The sequence below is a fragment of the Haliotis cracherodii genome, unplaced genomic scaffold, assembly GCF_022045235.1.
Source record: "Haliotis cracherodii isolate W230 unplaced genomic scaffold, xgHalCrac1.p SCAF_8, whole genome shotgun sequence".
NCBI classification, from domain to species: Eukaryota; Metazoa; Mollusca; class Gastropoda; order Lepetellida; family Haliotidae; genus Haliotis; species Haliotis cracherodii.
Window position 1 is genome coordinate 1,222,997 of NW_027266341.1, and position 27,100 is coordinate 1,250,096.

The following is a 27,100-nucleotide window of genomic DNA, read 5'->3' on the forward strand; positions in this document are numbered from 1 at the left end:
AATTGTACATAATTCATTTTGAATTCTGCAAGTAATTAAGCTCTTTGGAGGTTTCTACCTTCTCTAACGACTTCTGACAGCATGTTTCCATGTCAACTGTTGCTGTTTTTAAACACTGTGGTCTGCTAGTGACCCCAGTATTCAATATCACTGATGATACTACCCCAGTGTGGGAAGCTCCTCTAACTGAGGGAGAGACTAAATCAAACGTGATCTGATGACATGACTCAAGTATGTGGCTGTGAGTGACAGACTAAATCGTGTTTTGATCTGATGACCAAGTGGTTGATAGTGTGAACAATGATCTATGTGACCTAGTTGTTGACACTCAGTGAGTCAGGTCACAGGGAGAGTTGGTCCAGTCACCAACCTGTGGATGTGGAGTGTTTGTCTAGTCTAGTCTAGTCTAGTTCCATGTACTGATAAGGGACCGGTCATTGATTACAGAGGGGGCAGGGTCACAGGATGTTTATACTCCCAAATGTTTGAGTTTATTTTTGGTGACCCTCCCCTAGAGACTCTCATATATTTCGGTGACCCTCCCCCAATTCCCTCTAACACCAACTCCACCCCCCCACCACAATAAATGACTGGTCCCTCAAGATCCTCTCAGGTGTTAGACACAAGTACAGCTGCATCGGTCATGACTTGGCAGGACAGTGCCAGAGATGGTCTGGATTCCTGTCAACAAGACATAGCATAGCATCTCTGGACTCCTGCATCCTCAGCTGCTGACTGATCCATTCATACATGCATGCAGTGTTCCCAGCTGATCCATTCATACATGCATGCAGTGTTCCTGACTGATCCATTCATACATGCATGCAGTGTTCCTGACTGATCCATTCATACATGCATGCAGCGTTCCTGACTGATCCATTCATACTTGCATGCAGCGTTCCTGACTGATCCATTCATACATGCATGCAGCGTTCCTGACTGATCCATTCATACATGCATGCAGTGTTCCCGGCTGATCCATTCATACATGCATGCAGTGTTCCCAGCTGATCCATTCATACATGCATGCAGCGTTCCTGACTGATCCATTCATACATGCATGCAGTGTTCCCGGCTGATCCATTCATACATGCATGCAGTGTTCCCGGCTGATCCATTCATACATGCATGCAGTGTTCCCAGCTGATCCATTCATACATGCATGCAGTGTTCCCAGCTGATCCATTCATACATGCATGCAGTGTTCCCAGCTGATCCATTCATACATGCATGCAGTGTTCCTGACTGATCCATTCATACATGCATGCACTGTTCCTGACTGATCCATTCATACATGCATGCAGTGTTCCCGGCTGATCCATTCATACATGCATGCAGTGTTCCCGGCTGATCCATTCATACATGCATGCAGTGTTCCCGGCTGATCCATACATGCATGCAGTGTTCCTGACTGATCCATTCATACATGCATGCAGTGTTCCCGGCTGATCCATTCATACATGCATGCAGTGTTCCCGGCTGATCCATTCATACATGCATGCAGTGTTCCCGGCTGATCCATTCATACATGCATGCACTGTTCCTGACTGATCCATTCATACATGCATACAGTGTTCCTGGCTGATCCATTCATACTTGTTAGACACAAGTACAGCTGCACCGGTCATGACTTGACAGGACAGTGACAGAGATGGTCTGGATTCCTGTCAACAAGACATAGCATAGCATCTCTGGACTCCTGCATCCTCAGCTGCTGACTGATCCATTCATACATGCATGCAGTGTTCCCAGCCGATCCATTCATACATGCATGCAGTGTTCCTGACTGATCCATTCATACATGCATGCAGTTTTCCCAGCTGATCCATTCATACATGCATGCAGTGTTCCTGTCTGATCCATTCATACATTCATACAGTGTTCCCAGCTGATCCATTCATACATGCATGCAATGTTCCCAGCTGATCCATTCATACATGCATGCAGTGTTCCTGGCTGATCCAGTCATACATGCATGCAGTGTTCCCGGCTGATCCATTCATACATGCATGCAGTGTTCCCGGCTGATCCATTCATACATGCATGCACTGTTCCTGACTGATCCATTCATACATGCATGCAGTGTTCCCAGCTGATCCAGTCATACATGCATGCAGTGTTCCCGGCTGATCCATTCATACATGCAGTGTTCCCGGCTGATCCATTCATACATGCATGCACTGTTCCTGACTGATCCATTCATACATGCATGCAGTGTTCCTGACTGATTCATTCATACATGCATGCAGTGTTCCTGACTGATCCATTCATACAGTGTTCCCAGCTGATCCATTCATACATGCATGCAGTGTTCCCGGCTGATCCATTCATACATGCATGCAGTGTTCCTGGCTGATCCATTCATACATGCATGCAGTGTTCCCGACTGATCCATTCATACATGCATGCAGTGTTCCTGACTGATCCATTCATACATGCATGCAGTGTTCCCGGCTGATCCATTCATACATGCATGCAGTGTTCCTGACTGATCCATTCATACAGTGTTCCCAGCTGATCCATTCATACATGCATGCAGTGTTCCCGGCTGATCCATTCATACATGCATGCAGTGTTCCCGGCTGATCCCTTCATACATGCATGCAGTGTTCCCGACTGATCCATTCATACATGCATGCAGTGTTCCCGACTGATCCATTCATACATGCATGCAGTGTTCCTGGCTGATCCAGTCATACATGCATGCAGTGGTCCCGGCTGATCCAGTCATACATGCATGCAGTGTTCCCGGCTGATCCATTCATACATGCATGCAGTGTTCCTGGCTGATCCATTCATACATGCATGCAGTGTTCGTGGCTGATCCATTCATACATGCATGCAATGTTCCTGGCTGATCCATACATGCATGCAGTGTTCCCAGCTGATCCATTCATACATGCATGCAGTGTTCCCGACTGATCCATTCATACATGCATGCAGTGTTCCTGGCTGATCCATTCATACATGCATGCAGTGTTCCCAGCTGATCCATTCATGCATGCAGTGTTCCCGGCTGATCTATTCATACATGCATGCACTGTTTCTGACTGATCCATTCATACATGCATGCACTGTTTCTGACTGATCCATTCATACATGCATGCAGCGTTCCTGACTGATCCATTCATACATGCATGCAGTGTTCCCGGCTGATCCATTCATACATGCATGCAGTGTTCCCGGCTGATCCATTCATACATGTATGCACTGTTCCTGACTGATCCATTCATACATGCATGCAGTGTTCCTGGCTGATCCATTCATACATGCATGCACTGTTCCCGGCTGATCCATTCATACATGCATGCAGTGTTCCCGGCTGATCCATTCATACATGCATGCAGTGTTCCCAGCTGCACTTCACCACTCCCTGCTATCTTTATGTGTGTTGCGTCACCCTGCATGTCAATGATAACACAAAAATGTTAATAAATCATGCACTTAAAAAAGTATTCATAGGATTAGGAAAACACTTAACGGTTTTGGGACCACACTTCGGTGGCACAAATGGGTATTTCATCAAGCTTGAAGCTTCCAATTGTCAAGATAGCGTGATAGATGTGAAGAATATTTTATTTTTGACATATATATCACTACTCAGCGGGACTCAATTTGGATTATAAGTTTTTAAATGTGAATATATTAAAACTGTACAAGAAAATTCTTAAACCTGAATGAATATAGACTCTATATTTCCCATAAGGTAGATACTATCATCACAGGAATATTATTTATTCAACCACGATATCTTTCTTCCCAAACTATCAATGTAAACTGAGATACATTTCCATATCTTGCAAGAGTATAAATTAACCAAAATACAGCTGCTAGTCACCATGCTTGCCTTGCCCCAAGCACTGCATATCACTCCACAAATGGAATACACACAGTGAACAGCCCTGACCGCCACCCCATCCTTTGAGTGACCATGTGACTGGGTGACCTCATCCTGTGAGTGACCATGTGACTGGGTGAACACCCTATCCTGTGAGTGACCATGTGAACACCCCATCCTGAGAGTGACCATGTGACTGGGTGAACACTCCATCCTGTGAGTGACCATGTGACAGGGTTAACACCCCATCCTATGAGTGACCATTTTACTGGGTGAATACCCCATCCTATGAGTGACCATGTTACTGGGTGAACACCCCATCCTGTGAGTGACCATGTGAACACTCCATCCTGTGAGTGACTTGTGACTGGGTGAACACCCCATCCTGAGTGACCATGTGACCACCCCATCCTGTGAGTGACCATGTGACTTGGTGAACACCCCATCCTTTGAGTGACCATGCCCCTTGGTGAACAGCCCATCCTGTGAATGACCATGGCCCTGGGTGAACACCCCATCCTGTGAGTGACCATGTAACTGGGTGAACACCCCATCCTGTGAGTGACCATGTGAACACTCCATCCTTTGAGTGACTTGTGACTGGGTGAACACCCCATCCTGAGTGACCATGTGACCACCCAATCCTGTGAGTGACCATGTGACTTGGTGAACACCCCATCCTTTGAGTGACCATGCCCCTTGGTGAACACCCCATCCTGTGAGTGACCTGTGACTGGGTGAACACCCCATCGTGTGAGTGACCATGTAACTGGGTGAACACCTCCTGTGATAGACCTGTGACTGGTGAACACTCCATCCTTTGAGTGACTTGTGACTGGGTGAACACCCCATCCTGAGTGACCATGTGACCACCCAATCCTGTGAGTGACCATGTGACTAGGTGAACACCCCATCCTGTGAGTGACCATGTGACAGGGTTAACACCCCATCCTGTGAGTGACCATGCCCCTTGGTGAACACCCCATCCTGTGAGTGACCATGTGACTAGGTGAACACCCCATCCTGTGAGTGACCATGCCCTTGGTGAACACCCCATCCTGTGAATGACCATGCCATTGGGTGAACACCCGATCCTGTGAGTGACAATGTGACTGGGTGAACACCCCATCCTGTGACCATGTCACTTGGTGAACACCCCATCCTGTGATTGACCATGCCATTGGGTGAACACCCCATCCTGTGAATGACCATGTGACAGGGTTAACACCCCATCCTGTGAGTGACCATGCCCCTGGGTGAACACCCCATCCTGTGATGGACCCTGCCACACACTGGTTTGGACACGTCAGAGTAAGAGACATACATCTTTATTATACTGGTAATTACAATAACACTTGACAGAGGTCCAGTATTCCCCTGACAGTGCCTCTGGGCCCTCCATAGCGCCTTACAACCAGGAGTGGTAATGCATTGTGTCTCACAACTAATTGAAGCATCCATAAAATATGTAAATATTAACAAAGTTTTCTTTTTGATTGGATGAGTGTCCAGGAACAGGGTTGTACATAATGTGCTGTTACAGCTGTACCCTTGTGCCACCAAGCTGTACCCTTGTGCCACCCAGCTGTACCCTTGTGCCACCCAGCTGTACCCTTGTGCCACCAAGCTGTACCCTTGTGCCAACCAGCTGTACCCTTGTGCAACCCAACTGTACCCTTCTGCCACCCAGCTGTACCCTTGTGCCACCAAGCTGTACCCTTGTGCCACCCAACTGTACCCTTGTGCCACCCAGCTGTACCCTTGTGCCACCCAGCTGTACCCTTGTGCCACCCAGCTGTACCCTTGTGCCACCAAGCTGTACCCTTGTGCCACCCAGCTGTACCCTTGTGCCACCCAGCTGTACCCTTGTGCCACCAAGCTGTACCCTTGTTCCACCAAGCTGTACCCTTGTGCCACCCAGCTGTACCATTGTGCCACCCAGCTGTACCCTTGTGCCACCCAGCTGTACCCTTGTGCCACCCAGCTGTACCCTTGTGCCACCCAGCTGTACCCTTGTGCCAACCAGCTGTACCCTTGTGCCACCCAGCTGTACCCTTGTGCCACCCAGCTGTACCCTTGTGCCACCCAGCTGTACCCTTGTGCCACCCAGCTGTACCCTTGTGCCACCCAACTGTACCCTTGTGCCACCAAGCTGTACCCTTGTGCCACCCAGCTGTACCAGCAAACCAGAGGTGGATAGCATGAGTATAGATACACTACCAGTATGTCACAATGTAACAGTGGAGTTACAGTGATGTCATAAGGACGTTGCAGTGACGTCACAATGTATTCAGTGATGTCACGATCAATGCCACTATGCTGCAGCCATGAGTGCCACCTACACCAGCCCTCTGAGTGGGTAGTTTCTGATGCTCACTAATCCCCACCTACACCAGCCCTCTGAGTGTGTAGTTTCTGATGTTCACTAATCCCCCCCTACACCAGCCCTCTGGGTGGGTAGTTTCTGATGCTCACTAATCCCCACCTACACCAGCCCTCTGGGTGGGTAGTTTCTGATGCTCACTAATCCCCACCTACACCAGCCCTCTGAGTGGGTAGTTTCTGATGTTCACTAATCCCCACCTACACCAGCCCTCTGGGTGGGTAGTTTCTGATGCTCACTAATCCCCACCTACACCAGCCCTCTGAGTGGGTAGTTTCTGATGTTCACTAATCCCCACCTACACCAGCCCTCTGAGTGGGTAGTTTCTGATGCTCACTAATCCCCACCTACACCAGCCCTCTGAGTGGGTAGTTTCTGATGCTCACTAATCCCCCCCTACACCAGCCCTCTGAGTGGGTAGTTTCTGATGCTCACTAATCCCCACCTACACCAGCCCTCTGAGTGGGTAGTTTCTGATGCTCACTAATCCCCACCTACACCAGCCCTCTGGGTGGGTAGTTTCTGATGCTCACTAATCCCCACCTACACCAGCCCTCTGAGTGGGTAGTTTCTGATGCTCACTAATCCCCACCTACACCAGCCCTCTGGGTGGGTAGTTTCTGATGTTCACTAATCCCAACCTACACCAGCCCTCTGAGTGGGTAGTTTCTGATGTTCACTAATCCCCACCTACACCAGCCCTCTGGGTGGGTAGTTTCTGATGTTCACTAATCCCCACCTACACCAGCCCTCTGGGTGGGTAGTTTCTGATGCTCACTAATCCCCACCTACACCAGCCCTCTGAGTGGGTAGTTTCTGATGCTCACTAATCCCCACCTACACCAGCCCTCTGAGTGGGTAGTTTCTGATGCTCACTAATCCCCACCTACACCAGCCCTTTGGGTGGGTAGTTTCTGATGCTCACTAATCCCCACCTACACCACTCCTCTGAGTGGGTAGTTTCTGATGCTCACTAATCCCCACAATTCACACTTTCCATTCAAGTTTCCTCGAAACATTTCCTACCAAACACCAACAGTCTTGCAAATAATAATGTGTCCAATATATATGGAGTTAAGACGGCTGTATTTGCTAAATTACTCGTATGTACACCCTGGTGTTTTCTAATTTATCCAGTTAATGTAAGACTGTCGCAGAAATGCCATGTTACGATCGGCAAAGAGGGTGTACCACATTAGTAATGAAAGAAAGAATGCATTATGATCCAGAGATGAAACTATTTAAGGCAGCTGGTGGGGTGTGCGGGGTGGGATTGGTATGGGAGCAAGTCTCCAGTCCTATTTCATCTGAAATGTTGAGCCGCGCGTTGTGTGCTTGGATATACACTGTGTTACCCTTTGTATCTGGCCTGAGGCCTCTTATTAAACTCTGACTTGTGAATATGTCAAACAGTAACTGTTGTCTCTCTGATGTTGGGCAAATGGACATTTTATGACTACTTCAGGATCTGTCAGTTTGCAAGTGTCACATTAGTCAAAAAGAGTTGTCCCCCTTAGTGCACCGATTCGAAAGGCTTGTCATTCAAGTCATTGGCAAGATTGATAATCAAAATAATATGACTAGATAAGGCAAAATAAACTTTGTGAAGAGATGTCCCAATGACTACACATTTCAATTTACACCTGAAACACATGAACAGATAAGAAAAGACATGATCTGGTACAGTTTGTATCTCCAAAACAATAACCTCAAATATACCCAGCCAATATCATGTACATATATTCTGTTCCGAGTTGTATCATGCCGTTACACTGCCAGCATCATGTGCCTATACATCTTCCTGAGGCAAGGGCGTTAACTGACTACACGAGTCCAGTTTCCACCCTTGCCGAACTAGGCTGGAATTCCGGAGTTTCATTTCGGCTGGACTTACGAGTCAATGCACAGTCCAATCAAAATTGGGTAACAAACTAGACATCCAGTTCATAAACAACATGAATTTCAATGTGCAGATTTCGGTTGATTGCAGGATTTTCCAAGCATGTGTACCGCCAACTGGACTTTTATAGTCAGTCAACGTCCTTGTCTTAATGTTCCTCCTTCTTGTGACAAGTCAGCCCCAGCTCATGGGATGCATCAAAGTGGACAACATCTGAGACCTGCATCCATCTCCCCGATAAACCTGACATGCTGTGATATTATTTAAACAGTGTTCAAGGCAGTGTTGACCAAACACTCTGACAATGTTACGTTGATCCTTGTGAGTTAGCTGTCACCACTGGCTCAATCCTAGATCACTAAATGCACCTTATCCCTGTTGAGTGAGTGAGTGAGTGAGGTAGTGTGTGTGGAGGTCATGACCCAGTCTCTGTATGCTTGCTCCATATATCCGACGTGTATCCCTTGGTGTTAGACTTAAGAACGGAGGACATGTCGATGTTCTGGAAGAACTCGAGGCGATGACTGCAACAGAACAAGATGACAACCTGTCTAGATGTGGAAGCTTTAAGTAATTCAGAGGTGGAGTTGTTAATGATCTATTTTTAGCTGATGCCCTTGCTGGGAGTGCACTTAATCTGGGTGTGCCAAAGATCACTGAGGAGTGAAATGTATGGGTTGTGACTTGTTTCACGTGTCAAAATCCCAATGCAAACAGAAAAACAACCTGCCTGTTGAGATATAAGGCCTACTTGCAGTTGTTGCAGCCATTATACTAAGATGTTTCAATTCACTAATCACTTACTGAAACCCACTTCATGTAATATCAGTTTAGCACACTGTGTAGTGATCTGTTTGTTTGTTTGATCTTTAATGCCGCCCTCAGCAATATTCCAGCTATATGACGGCAATCTGGAAATAATCAAGTATGGACCAGACAATCCAGTGTTTGACATCATGAACATAGATACAATTGGAGTTGGAATACCATGACATGCATCAACTAAGTCAGCAAGCCTGTCCACCCAATCCTGATAGTCGCTTCTTACAACAAGCATTATATAAGTCGCCTTTTACGGCAAGAATGGGTTGACCTATTCCAGCCTGGATCCTAACGGGTCTAGTACTGATCTAATACATGCACTACTTGGTGCACTACTTACAAGTCTGGATCTGTAAACTGCCCTTTGGTAGCAGGATACAGAGCTTCATACACCCGCTTGTCCCCCGAGCCATGAATGGCATATGCATTGAACCGTGTCACACAAGAGGGGAAATAACTGCGAGGGAGAGTTGTCTCCCCTGTCCATGTGTCGCCGTCAATGTTGGCGGTAAACTGTAGGGGGAGCTGCTCCTTGAGGACAAAAATAAAAAAAAATCATAATTAACTCCATAATTTTTTTCATCAATTCACTGCCAGTAAGAGTCTTACTTTAAATCTTCAAATTAATGCGTCTCCAAATTAATATGACGGCTGACCCCTAGCCAAAAATGAGACTCAATATCAATGTGACTCCACCCCCACCCTATCCCCAGTGGAATGATACATATCCTTATCTTAATCCAATCAAACAGCACAAAGCACCGCTTATTAGCACTGAGTAAAGCACTTCCGTAATAACAACAAACAGTGTTTTCCTAAAACCAACACACAGTTTATATGTTTATTCTGTTGACTGACACTAAGGAAGTTCAAAGGCAATAAAATAAATGAACCAACAACAGTTCACTGACTGGAGTGGTCAATGATGCCTAGTTTGACAGGAGAGGGTAGAACTCTTAACCCCAGTAACTCCTATTCTGTAAATGACATGGACTTGTTACAACTGCTGCTGAATGAAGCGTCAGTGTCTCTGTATAGATTCAAGTTTCTATTTCCGCTATCCAAAGTTTGCAGTGAGGCCTTTTTATTGTTGATAGTCATTTTGGAGACATAAACGCGAAGTTTCATTAATGCTAACAAAGACCACTCGCATTTTATTCGTATTTAATTAACGCTTGCGTTAATCTCAAGATTTACAGTATTCTAACAGAGTGAGTTTTGTTTTCCACTTCTTCATGCAGTGTTCAGAACTGATGTAGGCTACAGACTCAACCACTTGTGAAGCCTGCAGGTACAGCTATGATGCTGACAGTCTCAGGATCATAATCTGAGATTTGACCCATGATCAGCTAATCCTGGCATAGCTAAGGGGGGCAACTCTTCACAGAAATGAGACACCTACACCCACAAGGCAGCATGTGACCCAGGGTGAGTGAGTGAGTTACCTTGATGATGACACTGCTAGTTAGTTACCTGGACGATGTTGCGACGACCCTTCAGAAGAAGCAGCAAATGTTGTCCATGTCTGCAACACACAATGAATGGCATCACAAGCTGGGTATTACCAAGTATTTCCTAAACAGACTGGTTCCTGGTAAGTTTTGCATGGCATCTCCTTCAAGAAGTGTAGCGAAAGATTCCATTTGTGATCTATTCTGAAGAATCTGTTTAGCTTACATCAATATAGGGTGGTAACTTATTTTAATACATAAATCTTCTCACATGGCATAATGGCATAACTTTATGTTGTATTTCATTCATTTAATATGTGAATACAATTATTCAGCAATCGGATCATGCACCGTACAAAATATCAACAACTAGTCTTTGAATGTGCTTTCTTCCTCTTTCTTCCTCTGATTGTCTGTATTTATCTTCTTAAACAACATGAATATATTTATTTTTTTCTTTACTGAATAACACAAAACTACATTTGAAAGTTTTTTTCTGATCCTGTTGAACCAAAGAGGAGACAACTCACGGACACAACTCCACCTCTAGATATTCATCATGGTCATTCAGGAAGAACGCCTCCACGACTGAAATGAAACAACATGTCAGATAAACATGACACCTAACCCACATCCTTACACTAACGCCACACAAAATTAATTAATTCATTTCGTCTATATCAGGGAAAATTCCTGAAAGATATTTTTTTTAAACAATTGACAAGATGATGTACATTGAGAGTGTGCTGGGTCTGGCTTTAAACACTACAGCAAATAGGGCAGACTTTCATTGAAGGTTCACAAATGTTTTGGGGGAAAAATCTAGTTGGACGGTGGGAAGAAATAAAAAAAAATAAGAGACACTTCAGGTCTTTAAGCTTCAAAATGTTATCTGAATATGGTCACGTGCTTCATGTGTGCAGTATTAGTTAACTGTGGCTCATTATTTAAACACATTGTGTTTCAGTCTAACCACTTGTATGCAGAACCATTGTTTGTGAACATGCACGCCTGCAAAACATTAAACCAAATATTAGTACTTTCAGATTGTATTTTGTACCCACTCTTCAGTTCTCTAGGATTAATGGAATACATTAAGTAAAGGAAAACTGTCTCGTCAGATATCACCGCATGTCAGGTGGGAGGAAAACAAGAACACAGGTCAGAGATGTCTAATCCTCACCTGAAGATTCAGGATAACCAACAACACCAGTATAACCAACAACACCAGGATAACCAACAACACCAGGATAACAAACAACACGAGGATAACAAACAACACCAGGATAACAAACAACACGAGGATAACAAACAACACCAGGATAACAAACAACACGAGGATAACAAACAACACCAGGATAACAAACAACACGAGGATAACAAACAACACCAGGATAACAAACAACACCAGGATAACCAACAACACCAGTATAACCAACAACACCAGTATAACCAACAACACCAGGATAACAAACAACACCAGGATAACAAACAACACCAGGATAACAAACAACACCAGGATAACACAAGGACAACAAACAACACGAGGATAACAAACAACACCAGGATAACAAACAACACCAGGATAACCAACAACACCAGTATAACCAACAACACCAGGATAACAAACAACACGAGGATAACAAACAACACTAGGATAACCAACAACACCATGATAACAAACAACACCAGGATAACAAACAACACCAGGATAACAAACAACACCAGGATAACAAACAACACCAGGATAACAAACAACACCAGGATAACACCAGTATAACCAACAACACCAGGATAACAAACAACACCAGGATAACAAACAACACCAGGATAACAAACAACACTAGGATAACCAACAACACCATGATAACAAACAACACCAGGATAACAAACAACACCAGGATAACACCAGGATAACAAACAGCACCAGGATAACAAACAACACCATGATAACCAACAACACCAGGATAACAAACAACACGAGGATAACAAACAACACTAGGATAACCAACAACACCATGATAACAAACAACACCAGGATAACAAACAACACCAGGATAACAAACAACACCAGGATAACAAACAACACCAGGATAACCAACAACACCAGGATAACAAACAACACCAGGATAACAAACAACACTAGGATAACAAACAACACCAGGATAACAAACAACACCAGGATAACAAACAACACCAGGATAACAAACAACACCAGGATAACAAACAACACCAGGATAACAAACAACACTAGGATAACAAACAACACCAGGATAACAAACAACACCAGGATAACAAACAACACCAGGATAACCAACAACACCAGGATAACAAACAACACCAGGATAACAAACAACACCAGGATAACAAACAACACCATGATAACAAACAACACCAGGATAACAAACAGCACCAGGATAACAAACAACACCAGGATAACAAACAGCACCATGATAACAAACAACACCATGATAACAAACAGCACCAGGATAACACCAGTATAACCAACAACACCAGGATAACAAACAACACCATGATAACAAACAGCACCATGATAACAAACAGCACCATGATAACAAACAACACCATGATAACAAACAGCACCAGGATAACAAACAACACCATGATAACAAACAGCACCAGGATAACAAACAACACCATGATAACAAACAGCACCAGGATAACAAACAACACCAGGATAACAAACAACACCAGGATAACAAACAACACCAGGATAACAAACAGCACCATGATAACAAACAGCACCATGATAACAAACAACACCATGATAACAAACAGCACCAGGATAACACCAGTATAACCAACAACACCAGGATAACAAACAACACCATGATAACAAACAGCACCATGATAACAAACAGCACCATGATAACAAACAACACCATGATAACAAACAGCACCAGGATAACAAACAACACCATGATAACAAACAGCACCAGGATAACAAACAACACCATGATAACAAACAGCACCAGGATAACAAACAACACCAGGATAACAAACAACACCAGGATAACAAACAACACCAGGATAACAAACAGCACCATGATAACAAACAGCACCATGATAACAAACAGCACCATGATAACAAACAACACCATGATAACAAACAGCACCAGGATAACAAACAACACCATGATAACAAACAGCACCAGGATAACAAACAACACCAGGATAACAAACAACACCAGGATAACAAACAGCACCATGATAACAAACAGCACCATGATAACAAACAGCACCATGATAACAAACAACACCATGATAACAAACAGCACCAGGATAACAAACAACACCATGATAACAAACAGCACCAGGATAACAAACAACACCATGATAACAAACAGCACCAGGATAACAAACAACACCATGATAACAAACAGCACCAGGATAACAAACAGCACCATGATAACAAACAACACCATGATAACAAACAGCACCAGGATAACAAACAACACCATGATAACAAACAGCACCAGGATAACAAACAGCACCAGGATAACAAACAACACCAGGATAACAAACAACACCAGGATAACAAACAACACCATGATAACAAACAGCACCATGATAACAAACAGCACCAGGATAACAAACAACACCATGATAACAAACAGCACCAGGATAACAAACAGCACCAGGATAACAAACAACACCATGATAACAAACAGCACCAGGATAACAAACAACACCATGATAACAAACAGCACCAGGATAACAAACAACACTAGGATAACAAACAACACTAGGATAACAAACAACACCATGATAACAAACAGCACCAGGATAACAAACAACACTAGGATAACAAACAGCACCAGGATAACAAACAACACCATGATAACAAACAGCACCAGGATAACAAACAACACTAGGATAACAAACAACACTAGGATAACAAACAACACCATGATAACAAACAGCACCAGGATAACAAACAACACTAGGATAACAAACAACACCAGGATAACACAAGGACAACAAACAACACCAGGATAACAAACAACACCAGGATAACAAACAACACTAGGATAACAAACAACACCAGGATAACCAACAACACCAGGATAACAAACAGCACCAGGATAACAAACAACACCAGGATAACAAACAACACCAGGATAACAAACAACACCAGGATAACACAAGGACAACAAACAACACCAGGTTAACAAACAACACCAGGATAACAAACAACACCAGGATAACAAACAACACTAGGATAACAAACAACACCAGGATAACCAACAACACCAGGATAACAAACAGCACCAGGATAACAAACAACACCAGGATAACAAACAACACCAGGATAACAAACAGCACCAGGGTAACAAACAACACCAGGATAACAAACAACACCAGGATAACAAACAACACTAGGATAACAACCAACACCAGGATAACAAACAACACTAGGATAACAAACAACACCAGGATAACAAACAACACTAGGATAACAAACAGCACCAGGATAACAAACAACACCAGGATAACACCAGGATAACAAACAACACCTGGATAACAAACAACACCAGGATAACAAACAGCACCAGGATAACAAACAGCACCAGGATAACAAACAACACCAGGATAACAAACAACACCAGGATAACACCAGGACAACAAACAACACTAGGATAACAAACAACACCAGGATAACAAACAACACCAGGATAACAAACAGCACCAGGATAACAAACAACACTAGGATAACAAACAACACCAGGATAACAAACAGCACCAGGATAACAAACAACACCATGATAACAAACAGCACCAGGATAACAAACAACACCAGGATAACAAACAACACCAGGATAACAAACAACACCAGGATAACAAACAGCACCAGGATAACAAACAACACCATGATAACAAACAGCACCAGGATAACAAACAACACTAGGATAACAAACAACACTAGGATAACAAACAACACCATGATAACAAACAACACCATGATAACAAACAGCACCAGGATAACAAACAACACCAGGATAACAAACAACACCAGGATAACACAAGGACAACAAACAACACCAGGATAACAAACAACACCAGGATAACAAACAACACTAGGATAACAAACAACACCAGGATAACAAACAACACCAGGATAACAAACAGCACCAGGATAACAAACAACACCAGGATAACAAACAACACCAGGATAACACAAGGACAACAAACAACACCAGGATAACAAACAACACCAGGATAACAAACAACACTAGGATAACAAACAACACCAGGATAACAAACAGCACCAGGATAACAAACAACACCATGATAACAAACAGCACCAGGATAACAAACAACACCAGGATAACAAACAACACCAGGATAACAAACAACACCAGGATAACAAACAACACCATGATAACAAACAGCACCAGGATAACAAACAACACTAGGATAACAAACAACACTAGGATAACAAACAACACCATGATAACAAACAACACCATGATAACAAACAGCACCAGGATAACAAACAACACTAGGATAACAAACAGCACCAGGATAACACAAGGACAACAAACAACACCAGGATAACAAACAACACCAGGATAACAAACAACACTAGGATAACAAACAACACCAGGATAACCAACAACACCAGGATAACAAACAGCACCAGGATAACAAACAACACCAGGATAACAAACAACACCAGGATAACAAACAACACCAGGATAACACAAGGACAACAAACAACACCAGGTTAACAAACAACACTAGGATAACAAACAACACCAGGATAACAAACAACACCAGGATAACAAACAGCACCAGGGTAACAAACAACACCAGGATAACAAACAACACCAGGATAACAAACAACACTAGGATAACAACCAACACCAGGATAACACCAGGATAACACAAGGACAACAAACAACACCAGGATAACAAACAACACCAGGATAACACAAGGACAACAAACAACACCAGGTTAACAAACAACACCAGGATAACACAAGGACAACAAACAACACCAGGTTAACAAACAACACTAGGATAACAAACAACACCATGATAACAAACAACACCAGGATAACAAACAACACCAGGATAACAAACAACACCAGGATAACACAAGGACAACAAACAACACCAGGTTAACAAACAACACTAGGATAACAAACAACACCAGGATAACAAACAACACCAGGATAACAAACAACACCAGGACAACAAACAACACCAGGATAACACAAGGACAACAAACAACACCAGGATAACATACAACACCAGGACAACAAACAACACCAGGATAACACAAGGACAACAAACAACACCAGGATAACAAACAACACCAGGATAACACAAGGACAACAAACAACACCAGGTTAACAAACAACACTAGGATAACAAACAACACTAGGATAACAAACAACACCAGGATAACAAACAACACCAGGACAACAAACAACACCAGGATAACAAACAACACCAGGATAACACAAGGACAACAAACAACACCAGGTGAACAAACAACACTAGGATAACAAACAACACCAGGATAACAAACAACACCAGGATAACAAACAACACCAGGATAACAAACAACACCAGGATAACACCAGGACAAGAAACAACACTAGGATAACAACCAACACCAGGACAACAAACAACACCAGGATAACAAACAACACTAGGATAACAAACAACACCAGGATAACAAACAACACCAGGATAACAAACAACACTAGGATAACACCAGGACAACAAACAACACCAGGACAACAAACAACACCAGGATAACAAACAACACCAGGATAAGAAACAACACTAGGATAACAACCAACACCAGGACAACAAACAACACCAGGATAACAAACAGCACCAGGATAACAAACAGCACCAGGATAACAAACAACACCAGGATAACAAACAGCACCAGGATAACAAACAACACCAGGATAACAAACAACACCAGGATAACAAACAGCACCAGGATAACAAACAACACCAGGACAACAAACAACACCAGGATAACACCAGGATAACAAACAACACCAGGATAACAAATAACACCAGGATAACAAACAACACCAGGATAACACCAGGATAACATCAGGACAACAAAGTCTTCCTGACTCTGATGAGTTGTTGTTTGTGTCGTCTTTCTGTCTGTCTATTTATAACAACACCCCCATAATACTCAAATCCATCTCAACATTGTGTCAAAGGACACTCTCAGAGCAATAAAAAACACTTTCTTCCTTTTCCTAATAAGAGTGTTAAGGTATGTTATCTAAGATTATACATATTTTGAATTCTACACTATTGTGAAGCAAACTGCAAATAATCCTCTTTTAAAACTAAGAACAAAGTTTCTATCAGCAGGAAAGAAATACGAAAATGTCAAGTTCTGTCCGAAGTTGGCGCAGTGTCAACAGCCAACAACCAGCTGCTAGAGGTGTTGTCCTACGGAGCCGAAGTGCTAATACCTTAATACCAGCCCGCATTAATTGGAGTAGGAGTCAAGGTCACTGTACAAGGTCAATACGTAAAGACTGTCCGCCCGGCCAACTGTTGCAACCAGCTTATCAAGCTGACCTTCTCCATGTCTGTGCATCTCACCTGTATTGAACTTCAGATGTCATTCAACTTTGGTAACTTGGTAACTTTGAGACAAAGCCACGCTGGTTTTGGATATTATTCTCACCAGCTGCTGTAACTCTTGGCACTGCCGGTACATGGTTATTGTAGACAAACACATTTGATAACATAATGACAAGGATCAGATTCACTGTCTAATTGTGCTCCTGTCATTTCCCTGGGAGGGTTTCACATATTGTGCTCCTGTCATTTCTCTGGGAGGGAGGGTTTCACATATTGTGCTCCTGTCATTGCCCTGGGAGGGTTTCACATATTGTGCTCCCTGTCATTGCCCTGGGAGGGTTTCACATATTGTGCTCCTGTCATTGCCCTGAGAGGGTTTCACATATTGTGCTCCTGTCATTGCCATGAGAGGGTTTCACATATTGTGCTCCTGTCATTGCCCTGGGAGGGTTTCACATATTGTGCTCCCTGTCATTGCCCTGGGAGGGTTTCACATATTGTGCTCCTGTCATTGCCCTGAGAGGGTTTCACATATTGTGCTCCTGTCATTGCCCTGGGAGGGTTTCACATATTGTGCTCCTGTCACTGCCCTGGGAGGGTTTCACATATTGTGCTCCTGTCATTGCCCTGGGAGGGTTTCACATGCTGTGCTCCCGTCATTACCCTGGGAGGGTTTCACATAATGGGCTCCTGTTATGACGCTGTGAGGGTTTCACATATTGTGTTCCTATCATGATGCCGTAAGGGTTTCACATATTGTGCTCCTGTTGTTCCTGTCATTGCCCTGGGAGGGTTTACCATATTGTGTTCCTGTCATTGCCATGGGAGGGTTCCCATATTGTGCTCTCATCATTGCCCTGGGAGGGTTTCACATATTGTGCTCCTGTCATTGCCCTAGGAGGGTTTCACATATTGTGCTCCTGTTATGATGCTGTGAGGGTTTCACACATTATGTTACTATCATGATGCCATAAGGGTTTCACAGGTTGTGCTGCTATCATACTTAGGGTTTCACAAATTTCAGAGCACACAAGAATATTCCAGCTCTAAGACAAGCCAGTGATCGACATCTACACAATTGGTATAAACAGTAATGACTGTCTGTTGTACAATGTAACTGTCTGTTGTACAATGTAACTGTCTGTAGTACAAGCTGTATGTTAGTAACCTACTATGACAACCGTCTGTTACACTGTAACTGTCAATACTGGCCAGTTTCCTAGTATGTCATACACTCCAATACCTGGTGACACTTGGCTAATGGCTAATTCTTGGCGGAGAAATAGGGTGTGAACACAAGTGGACTGGGGTGAGAGAAGAAGCGCTAGCCATGATTACCTGTTGATAACATACGTCCATTGATTTCAACAGACCAGATACCAGTCTAACGTGGAGCTCCACTCCCCTTGCATTGTCTTGTGATATTTATATATATTACCTAGTGAAAGAAGCCGCACAATAAGTCGTGAAATATTTAAATATCTGATATCTGTGGCTTTGGTCTCATGGGAGTATTACTGTATTGATTCAATAAGCTCTCTGATCACATTACAACACTATGGGGGAACAGAGTGAGTGTAATTGCTTTGGGCCTCTTTTAGAAATATTCCAGCAAATATCACCAGAACTGAGCTTCACATAATGTACCCATTGTTGAGAAGACCCTGAAACAAGTATATCCAATACAGGCCATGCAAGTCTATAATGTTTGGCAAGTCTAGATTACTGCAGTATCAGGAAGAGAGTCTCTGGGCTCCTTTCTATGATATTTTGATTAAGATAATTTAACAACTGTTTTTTATGAAATTTTCATTTCAGAGATTAGATGTTAGTCTACAATATCTGTTTCTTACTGTCTAACAGGTCTGCGACCATCACCACTAGCTGACCTACCTTCATAGTCCCACAGTCCCGGAGCAGGTGCCCCCCTCTCCCCAGGCGGGGCAGGGGGGTCATTGAAGAATGGGGCGTGTACAGTCATGAGACATCCATCTTCATGAGCGGAGAGCTTGATCCTGACAGGGGGATGTGTGACACTCTCGCCGTCCCACGTGGTCGTCACACTGAAGTCCCTGCAGAAGAAAAAGCAGGCTTCATCAGTGAGTCTGGGAATATTGTTTAACACTGCAGTCATCAATATGTCGGCGACATCAACATACGATGATGTCAGCATCTCACACTGTCAGGTGACGATGACATGCACTCACCCTTCAGTCCAGGTATGGTGCTGACAAACCAAGACACATAATCAGGGATTTGAACCCAGGAACACAGGTTCCTAGCACACCTAAGAGCGCATCTCGGAACAGTGTATAACAATGTCCGACAACTGGGACACAGTGCAGCCTTTACACCAGTGAAGGGCATGGGCTTATGGTTGGTTGGATAATTAAAATATTGTAAACTGTGGATGTGAATAAAATACCTTGTTGCACTCTAACAGAGGAACTTAGAGGAGACAGGAATTTTAACAAATGTTATATTTGGGATAACACTTTCTTAGTAAAGTACAGATTCTCATACTTTTTTGGGTTGAGTCTCGTCCGGGATTCTAACCCACACTGCCAGAGTGAGGCACCTAATCGCCAGCACACAAAGTCAGCGATCTAACCCACTCAGCCGAAAGTCCGACAACTGGTAGTCTAGATCATGTACTTTGTGTACCCCTCCGACAAGTGTGATTTGGCACGGCTCCCATGGCCGAAAGCTATGAACACACAATGCCATTTAAAAAGTGGTCAAATGTAACAAATGTTATATTTGGCTGAGTGGCTAAAGGGGTTAGATCGCTGACTTTGTGTGCTAGCGATTAGGTGCCTCACTCTGGCAGTGGAGGTTCGAATCCCGGACGGGACTCAACCCAAAAAAGTACGAGAATCTGTACTTTACTAAGAAAGTGTTATCCCAAACATTTGTTACAATTGACCACTTTCTAAATGGAATTGAGTGTTTATGGCAGAAATTTTGAAAAGGGAGAACAAATGATATACAATATACTCAAAGTGGGTCAGAAATTCAAGGATAGAAATGTTTAAGGGTGCGGTAAGAATTTTTGGTGAACAGATTGACCTTACACCGGTAACAATATTCCACGGGGACTATTTTACAGGTCACATGGAGCACAGGTGGGTCGTCTGCACGAGAGACATGGCTGACGCAATCTGAATGTATGTATGTAGGATCAATACATGAATAAAGTCAACTCAACTGTTGTTTCCTGACTGCTCCGCAAGTTTTCATTCATGGACCCCCCAACCCCCACCCCCACCCCCACCCCACATCAGCACCCTGCCTTGTAATGAACATCATGTCTGTGTCATTTCCCCCTTTCATCGTAAACAGACTGTTGGTATACTGATATCAATAACTTCACTCCTAATATTCATTTGTCTTTGTAAATATATGGCATCATTGGGCAGGTTTTTAGATGAACAGGATGTCTAATTCACATCCAATCATGAAATATGATTCAGGTATACTGTATTGCTACAATCTTAAAACAGACATAAGAGATTTTATTTCTCGTTTGCATTCAAAATCAAAATTTGAATACCATGGTAGAATAAGGACGTTCGCCATAAGCCAACCATTTCTGTTGAGTAAGGTGTTTTGACAAACCAAATAAGTGTCTGAACACACCACACAATACCTACAGGGACGTATGACGTTAACACATATTGATTTTATAGATTCGAACCCTGAATCCGTGTGACGGCTGGCGGTACTGATCCTCCCCTCTCACCATCCCACACGAAGCGAATCAATAGCGCACAGCTTTCAAATGTTGGCGCTTCAATCTAGCCACATAGAGAGCGACTACAGCATACTCAGATCGGTCAGACATACCCCAGTGCTTCGCTGGTACATATTGTTATGTAAACATGGCACTTACATACGTCACGGTCTAGATCCGTTGGACCCTCCTAGTTGACAAACCGCGTGTTGTGTGTGCGCTACGGCCACGCCCACGTCAACACGTCCGATCACCTCCCAGTCCCTGTCAACCAGTGACGACTATCTAACATGGCGTAACAACGCTTCCATGAGAGAACTTTCCCAATTATCGCGTTTTCAAGAACGCTACGCTACCTCTACTCACATCGTATCCTGTCAGCCGTGTCTTGTATACGCTTCACAGGTGCGCGTGCAACAAAGCAAGTCACATGATCACTTGGTGACCTGCCCTCTCTCCGTGGCCATATTTGTTGTTTTAAGACATAGCGACTGAGATAGTGGTTCAGGATAAGCCAGGTGTGGACGAAATACTGTGTCTGACAGCCCTAGGACGATTCACGCCAACATTGGACTAAAACGACGACACAGGTAAGTCTTATTAGCCGGTTTGCCTGTCCAGATTTGTCAGAAACATGAAAGGATTGCGGATTGGCAGGTATTCCGATTTCTTGGTGACAGCGTGTTTTCTCACTCAATGGGCAGCTCTGATTTCCTACCTCGTGGAAGCAGTGTCACATTGTATGTCATACACAGGTAGAGGCCTCTATAACGCCAGTTCTCAGGTGTAAAAGAGAGAAGAGTGTTAATCACTAATGTATTACACCTAGGTGTGTATTGATGCGTATGAGGGGTGTGGACGTTGCCGTTACATACCCTCAACACACTGCCTTCTCGTTTGTGGAGTGGAATATTTCATACATCTTTCCATTGTATAGAAATGACAGTTTTGAGAGTAGAAAGAAAAGGGGGAAAGTGTTTGCTTGGTGATAATCCAGGTAACCTGAGACAGGTGCGATGGAAAGGGGAGGCTATTGTAATGACGCCTGGGTGGTTCTTTAACACAGAGTTAGCTCACCTGACCAGATTCATGGGCCACTGACCACACCTGTCTCCACTTTCATTGTCTCCAACTTTGCTGACTTGCACATTTCCCTGCAATTTATACACACAAAACAAATTACACACTATTCTTTTTATTACTCTTAAGAATAGTTCAATCAATCAATCATTTTGTCCATTCTTTGGAAAAGAGGTAGTATTTAATTAACCATATGAAAAGAACTCACACTATTATAGTGTAGTGTACCATTGATAAATGTATGGGGTAGAATTGATAACCCTTTTCATGTTATTGTTATTGCTGTATCACCTAAGACATTGGGATATAACAAATGATAATCTTTTGGGTATAACTGTTGATAACTACATAGGATATAACTTGATAACTGTATAGGATATAACTATTGATAACTACACAGGGTATAACTATTGATAACTACATAGGATATAAAATTGATAACTATATAAGGTATAACTTTTGATAACTACATAGGATATAACTATTGATAACTACGTAAGATATAACTTTTGATGACTACATAGGATTTAACTATTGATAACTATATAGGATATAACTATTGATAACTATATAGGATATAACTATTGATAACTATATCGTATATAACTTGATAACTACATAGGATATAACTTGATAACTACATAGGATATAACTATTGATAACTATATAGGATATAACTATTGATAACTACATAGGATATAACTTGATAACTACATGTACATAGGATATAACTATTGATAACTACATAGGATATAACTTGATAACTACATAAGGTATAACTATTGATAACTGTATAGGATATAACTATTGATAACTACATAAGGTATAACTATTGATAACTATATAGGATATAACTATTGATAACTTCAAAGGATATAAGTATTGATGTTGATAACTATATCAGGTATAATTATACCTAACTTTGTAAGGTTTGACAAATGTGTTGCCTATTGATGGCTTCACGAGGTACAAGTACCTGTATAATGGAAGTCAGTATCAGCTAATACCGCTCCTGTTATCCAGCGGAAAGACACTTTGACACGACAACACTGTCTGTACAAGGTGACTGAGCTTGGAGGGTGTGATAAGAAGTAATAGTTCAAGGAGTGCTGAATCACTTCAGGATGTATTTTGAGATTATAGAATACGAGGACCAGTGAATCAATGACTCCGGCAATCACCAGCGTTCTAGTTAATATCCCTCAAAGTCACTGAGATACATCTTAAATATTCCTGTTTGTGACATAACTTTGTGTACAGTTGTCTCATGTCTCCTGAGAGTCTCGCTTGAAAAATGTTTATAGATACTGGTTCCTGAGTTTACTATGATTGTTTTTTTATATATGTTTTTGTGAATGGTTGCTAGGTTACTTTGTATTAATAACCACACATTTTGTTGCTCATAGAGAGAGGCCAGACTCTGGCCAATTGGCAGTCTGAGCCAGTTTGACCTTCAAACACCATGTTATGTGTCCGGCAACTCAAGTTTTATGATGTATATCGATCTGCCAGTTTATGGTTACCTTAGACAATGTTAGAAAATGTCTCAGTTCCACATCCAGCACAAACTACAACTTCCAGACCCAGACAGAAAACAGGCAATGAACTCTGTAGCAGGATCACTTTTTAATATGCTGGTAAAATGTCAAAAAAGGCATATGATATGTAATAGTCAGGAGCTGTGTGGCACTTCGAACATGACCTGAGCAGAAGCCATAGAGGCCAGCCGTCGTCTTGTTTCTTGATTTTGCTTCCAGCCTACTCAGTCTTATGACTTAAAGAAATTAAAAATAATGTTAGAATCCCATCATGGTCCTATTATGTAGTACCAATCCCACACATGCATTCTTAAGGCACATGACATGTTAGTTTAATACCTTGGTCAAGATTTAGAGATCATTCAATTTGAATTCTCTGCTCTGGGGGAGTATACAGTTAATGGACACCCAATTCTTTCATATTACTATACAATGCTATAGTTAATATGGCATGATAGATTGACTATAGTAATATGAAAGAATCAGGTGTTCTTTAACTTATTTGAGTAGTATATAAAATATTCAAATAGAAAAAAGCACTTGACCTATTTCCAGGTGACACCATAACCATGTGTTGGTGTGTGGGTAGATGTGACAAGATATGGACTTGCCACCTGTTACACAATGTACAACAACTGTCCACTATCCTATCCCATTTCCATGTAAGATGAAGATTCCCAGTTGTTATACAGTAGTCATGTTCCTGTGAACATTGTACTACATCCTAACTACATGGGACAAAGGCTGTGTGGATGGTGCAGAGAGGCAGGCACCTGCTGATATGGTGTTTAAGGGATTTATCACATGTCAAGAGGTGCACTAACCCTGTTCAATGTGCATCTTCATCTGTAATCTGCTTGGTGTGACCTGGCACACGTTCGTTCGCTGGTTTGTCTGACACTGGCTAATATGGTGTGTCAACACACAACGCTGGTCATTAGGTTGGACAGATGATAATTTGCTGTCTGATACAATTGGACACAACATTTGGCCTTTTGTACTATACATTTCCTGCTAAAGCTGCATCAAGCTCTGCACTTTGATCATGTTCAATTTATAAATCATTTTTAAAGCCTCACTCCAAAGTTGGCTTTAATGATGTCTAATCAGATTTATCTATTCTGAGGTTAATATGGGAAAAACATTCCAAACTTGTGCACTTATTACCTGGCCTGTGTGGATAGAAAGGTCATTAACAAAAGAACATTCCCAAGGAATTAAGGAAGAATATACAGTGAGGAGCATGTAAGAAAACCTTCATGTGCCACATTTGTAGCTCTATAAAGGTGATGCAGCTCAAGTCCAGACAGGAACTAGTCTTTGAGAAAAGCTGCAATGCCAGTTGTTGCAGCAGTTGACCCATGTGTTACAATGACGGTTTGGATGACATGTCACAGCATCAACATATTCAAGTTTGAGGAAATGGGCACACAAAACAGTGCCATCTTCATCAGTGACATGTAGAAATGAATAAGGATGTTTATTACTGAATTACACCTGGCCCTTGTAGATCCGGGGTAGAATAGGTCTGAAGTAACCCATTCTTGCCGTAAAAGGCGACTATGCTTGTTGTTAAAGGCGACTAACGGTACTGGGTAGTCAGGCTTGCTGACTTGGTTGATAGATGTCATCGTATCCAAATTGCGTGGATCGATGTTCATGATGTCAATCACTGGAATGTCTGGTCCAGACTCGATTGTTTACAGTCCACCGTCGTACAGCTGGAATATTGCTGAGTGTGGCATTAAACAACAAAGAAAGGGAAAGGGAATTACACCTTCTTTGGGATAGCAAAATATTTCACTTGAGCAAAACTCACACATACCCTGCCGGGGTACAAGCAGCTGTTAAGCTTTGTTTTAAAACCTGTTTCTCTTTTCTGTGCCCATTATATTTCCTCTGACGTTTATGTTTTAATTAGTACCATTACGCACACAGGAAGTATTGCCAGGGCATGCAACACTGCCATTATGCACAAGTGCTGACGCAGCATGATCGGCTGAGATAACGTAGCTGTATGGACTTCGGGGAATATAGTATTCAAATACGTAGGCTGTGTAATTAGCAGGGTTACAGTGACCTGAAACAGCAAGGTGGACAAGGTGCTACCTTGTGTCAGAAATAGCGTATATCTGTGCTTATAACTTGCTTGTACAGGTAAATCCAGGTGAGGTATGCAGCGTTCTTGACGCCGTTAACGCTGAGTAGAAGCCCACAACACAACAGGTGATTGGGTCTGGCCAAACACGGACCGGGAGATGTTTGAAGATCCTCCGTTTGAAGAACACAAATACTGTGTTTGTCTGGTCATTGGAAATTAGTTATGGAATCTAGGCAATAGAAGAACATGTCAGAGATTTACCATGGCATCTTCAGAAGCAAATATACAGATCGAACACTTCCCCAATTGGAAATGAAATATTACATTCTCCAAATCCGGTTATTAAAATTACAGCTAAGTTTTGGTTTCACAAATATGACTTATGTTCAACTGAGCCCTAGACCAATAGAGAGAGAAATGGCTTTATTACCTTTCTCTTCTTTTCACAGTTCTGCATTGAATTCAATGCTGTTCTTTTCAGATGGTTTGCAGTTAGTGGAAGAAGTTCTGTATGAATCCATGGATGTTGTTGATCTGATACATCCTATTGGAATATAGGTATGTTCTCACATATCAACGTATTGTAACCAACATATAACGTCTTACATTTGATTCATATTGTTGGTAATAGTTTGTCACGTGTGTTAAGAGAACTTTG

The 27,100-nt window shown here is 42.6% G+C and overlaps 2 protein-coding genes across 5 annotated transcripts in view; one reads left to right on the forward strand and one right to left on the reverse strand.

Annotated features, from left to right (window-relative positions):
• Positions 1-7,479: 7,479 nt before the first annotated feature.
• LOC139449361 (UPF0462 protein C4orf33 homolog) lies at positions 7,480-22,850 on the reverse strand. Of its 3 annotated transcripts, none has more exons than XM_071230700.1 (6): positions 22,801-22,850; positions 19,884-20,062; positions 10,925-10,982; positions 10,417-10,468; positions 9,284-9,474; positions 7,480-8,645 (listed from the first exon to the last, which is right to left on the reverse strand). In XM_071230700.1, the coding sequence occupies exons 1-6, from the start codon at positions 22,812-22,814 to the stop codon at positions 8,537-8,539; spliced, it is 603 nt and encodes a 200-aa protein (XP_071086801.1). In that variant the 5' UTR covers positions 22,815-22,850; the 3' UTR covers positions 7,480-8,536. The 3 variants fall into 3 exon arrangements, with proteins under 3 accessions (XP_071086801.1, XP_071086803.1, XP_071086802.1); XM_071230702.1 differs by lacking the exon at positions 22,801-22,850 and adding an exon at positions 22,090-22,309; XM_071230701.1 differs by lacking the exon at positions 22,801-22,850 and adding an exon at positions 21,883-22,309.
• The window catches only part of LOC139449358 (nucleolar and coiled-body phosphoprotein 1-like), a 104,330-nt gene continuing 99,038 nt past the window's right edge, over positions 21,809-27,100 (forward strand). The window contains exons 1-2 of one of the 2 annotated variants that reach the window (XM_071230691.1): positions 21,809-22,313; positions 26,924-27,000. The gene's annotated coding sequence lies outside the window, so the exon portion shown is untranslated. The remainder of the gene's footprint in view (positions 22,314-26,923; positions 27,001-27,100) is intronic. The other variant, XM_071230690.1, reaches the window with a different exon arrangement.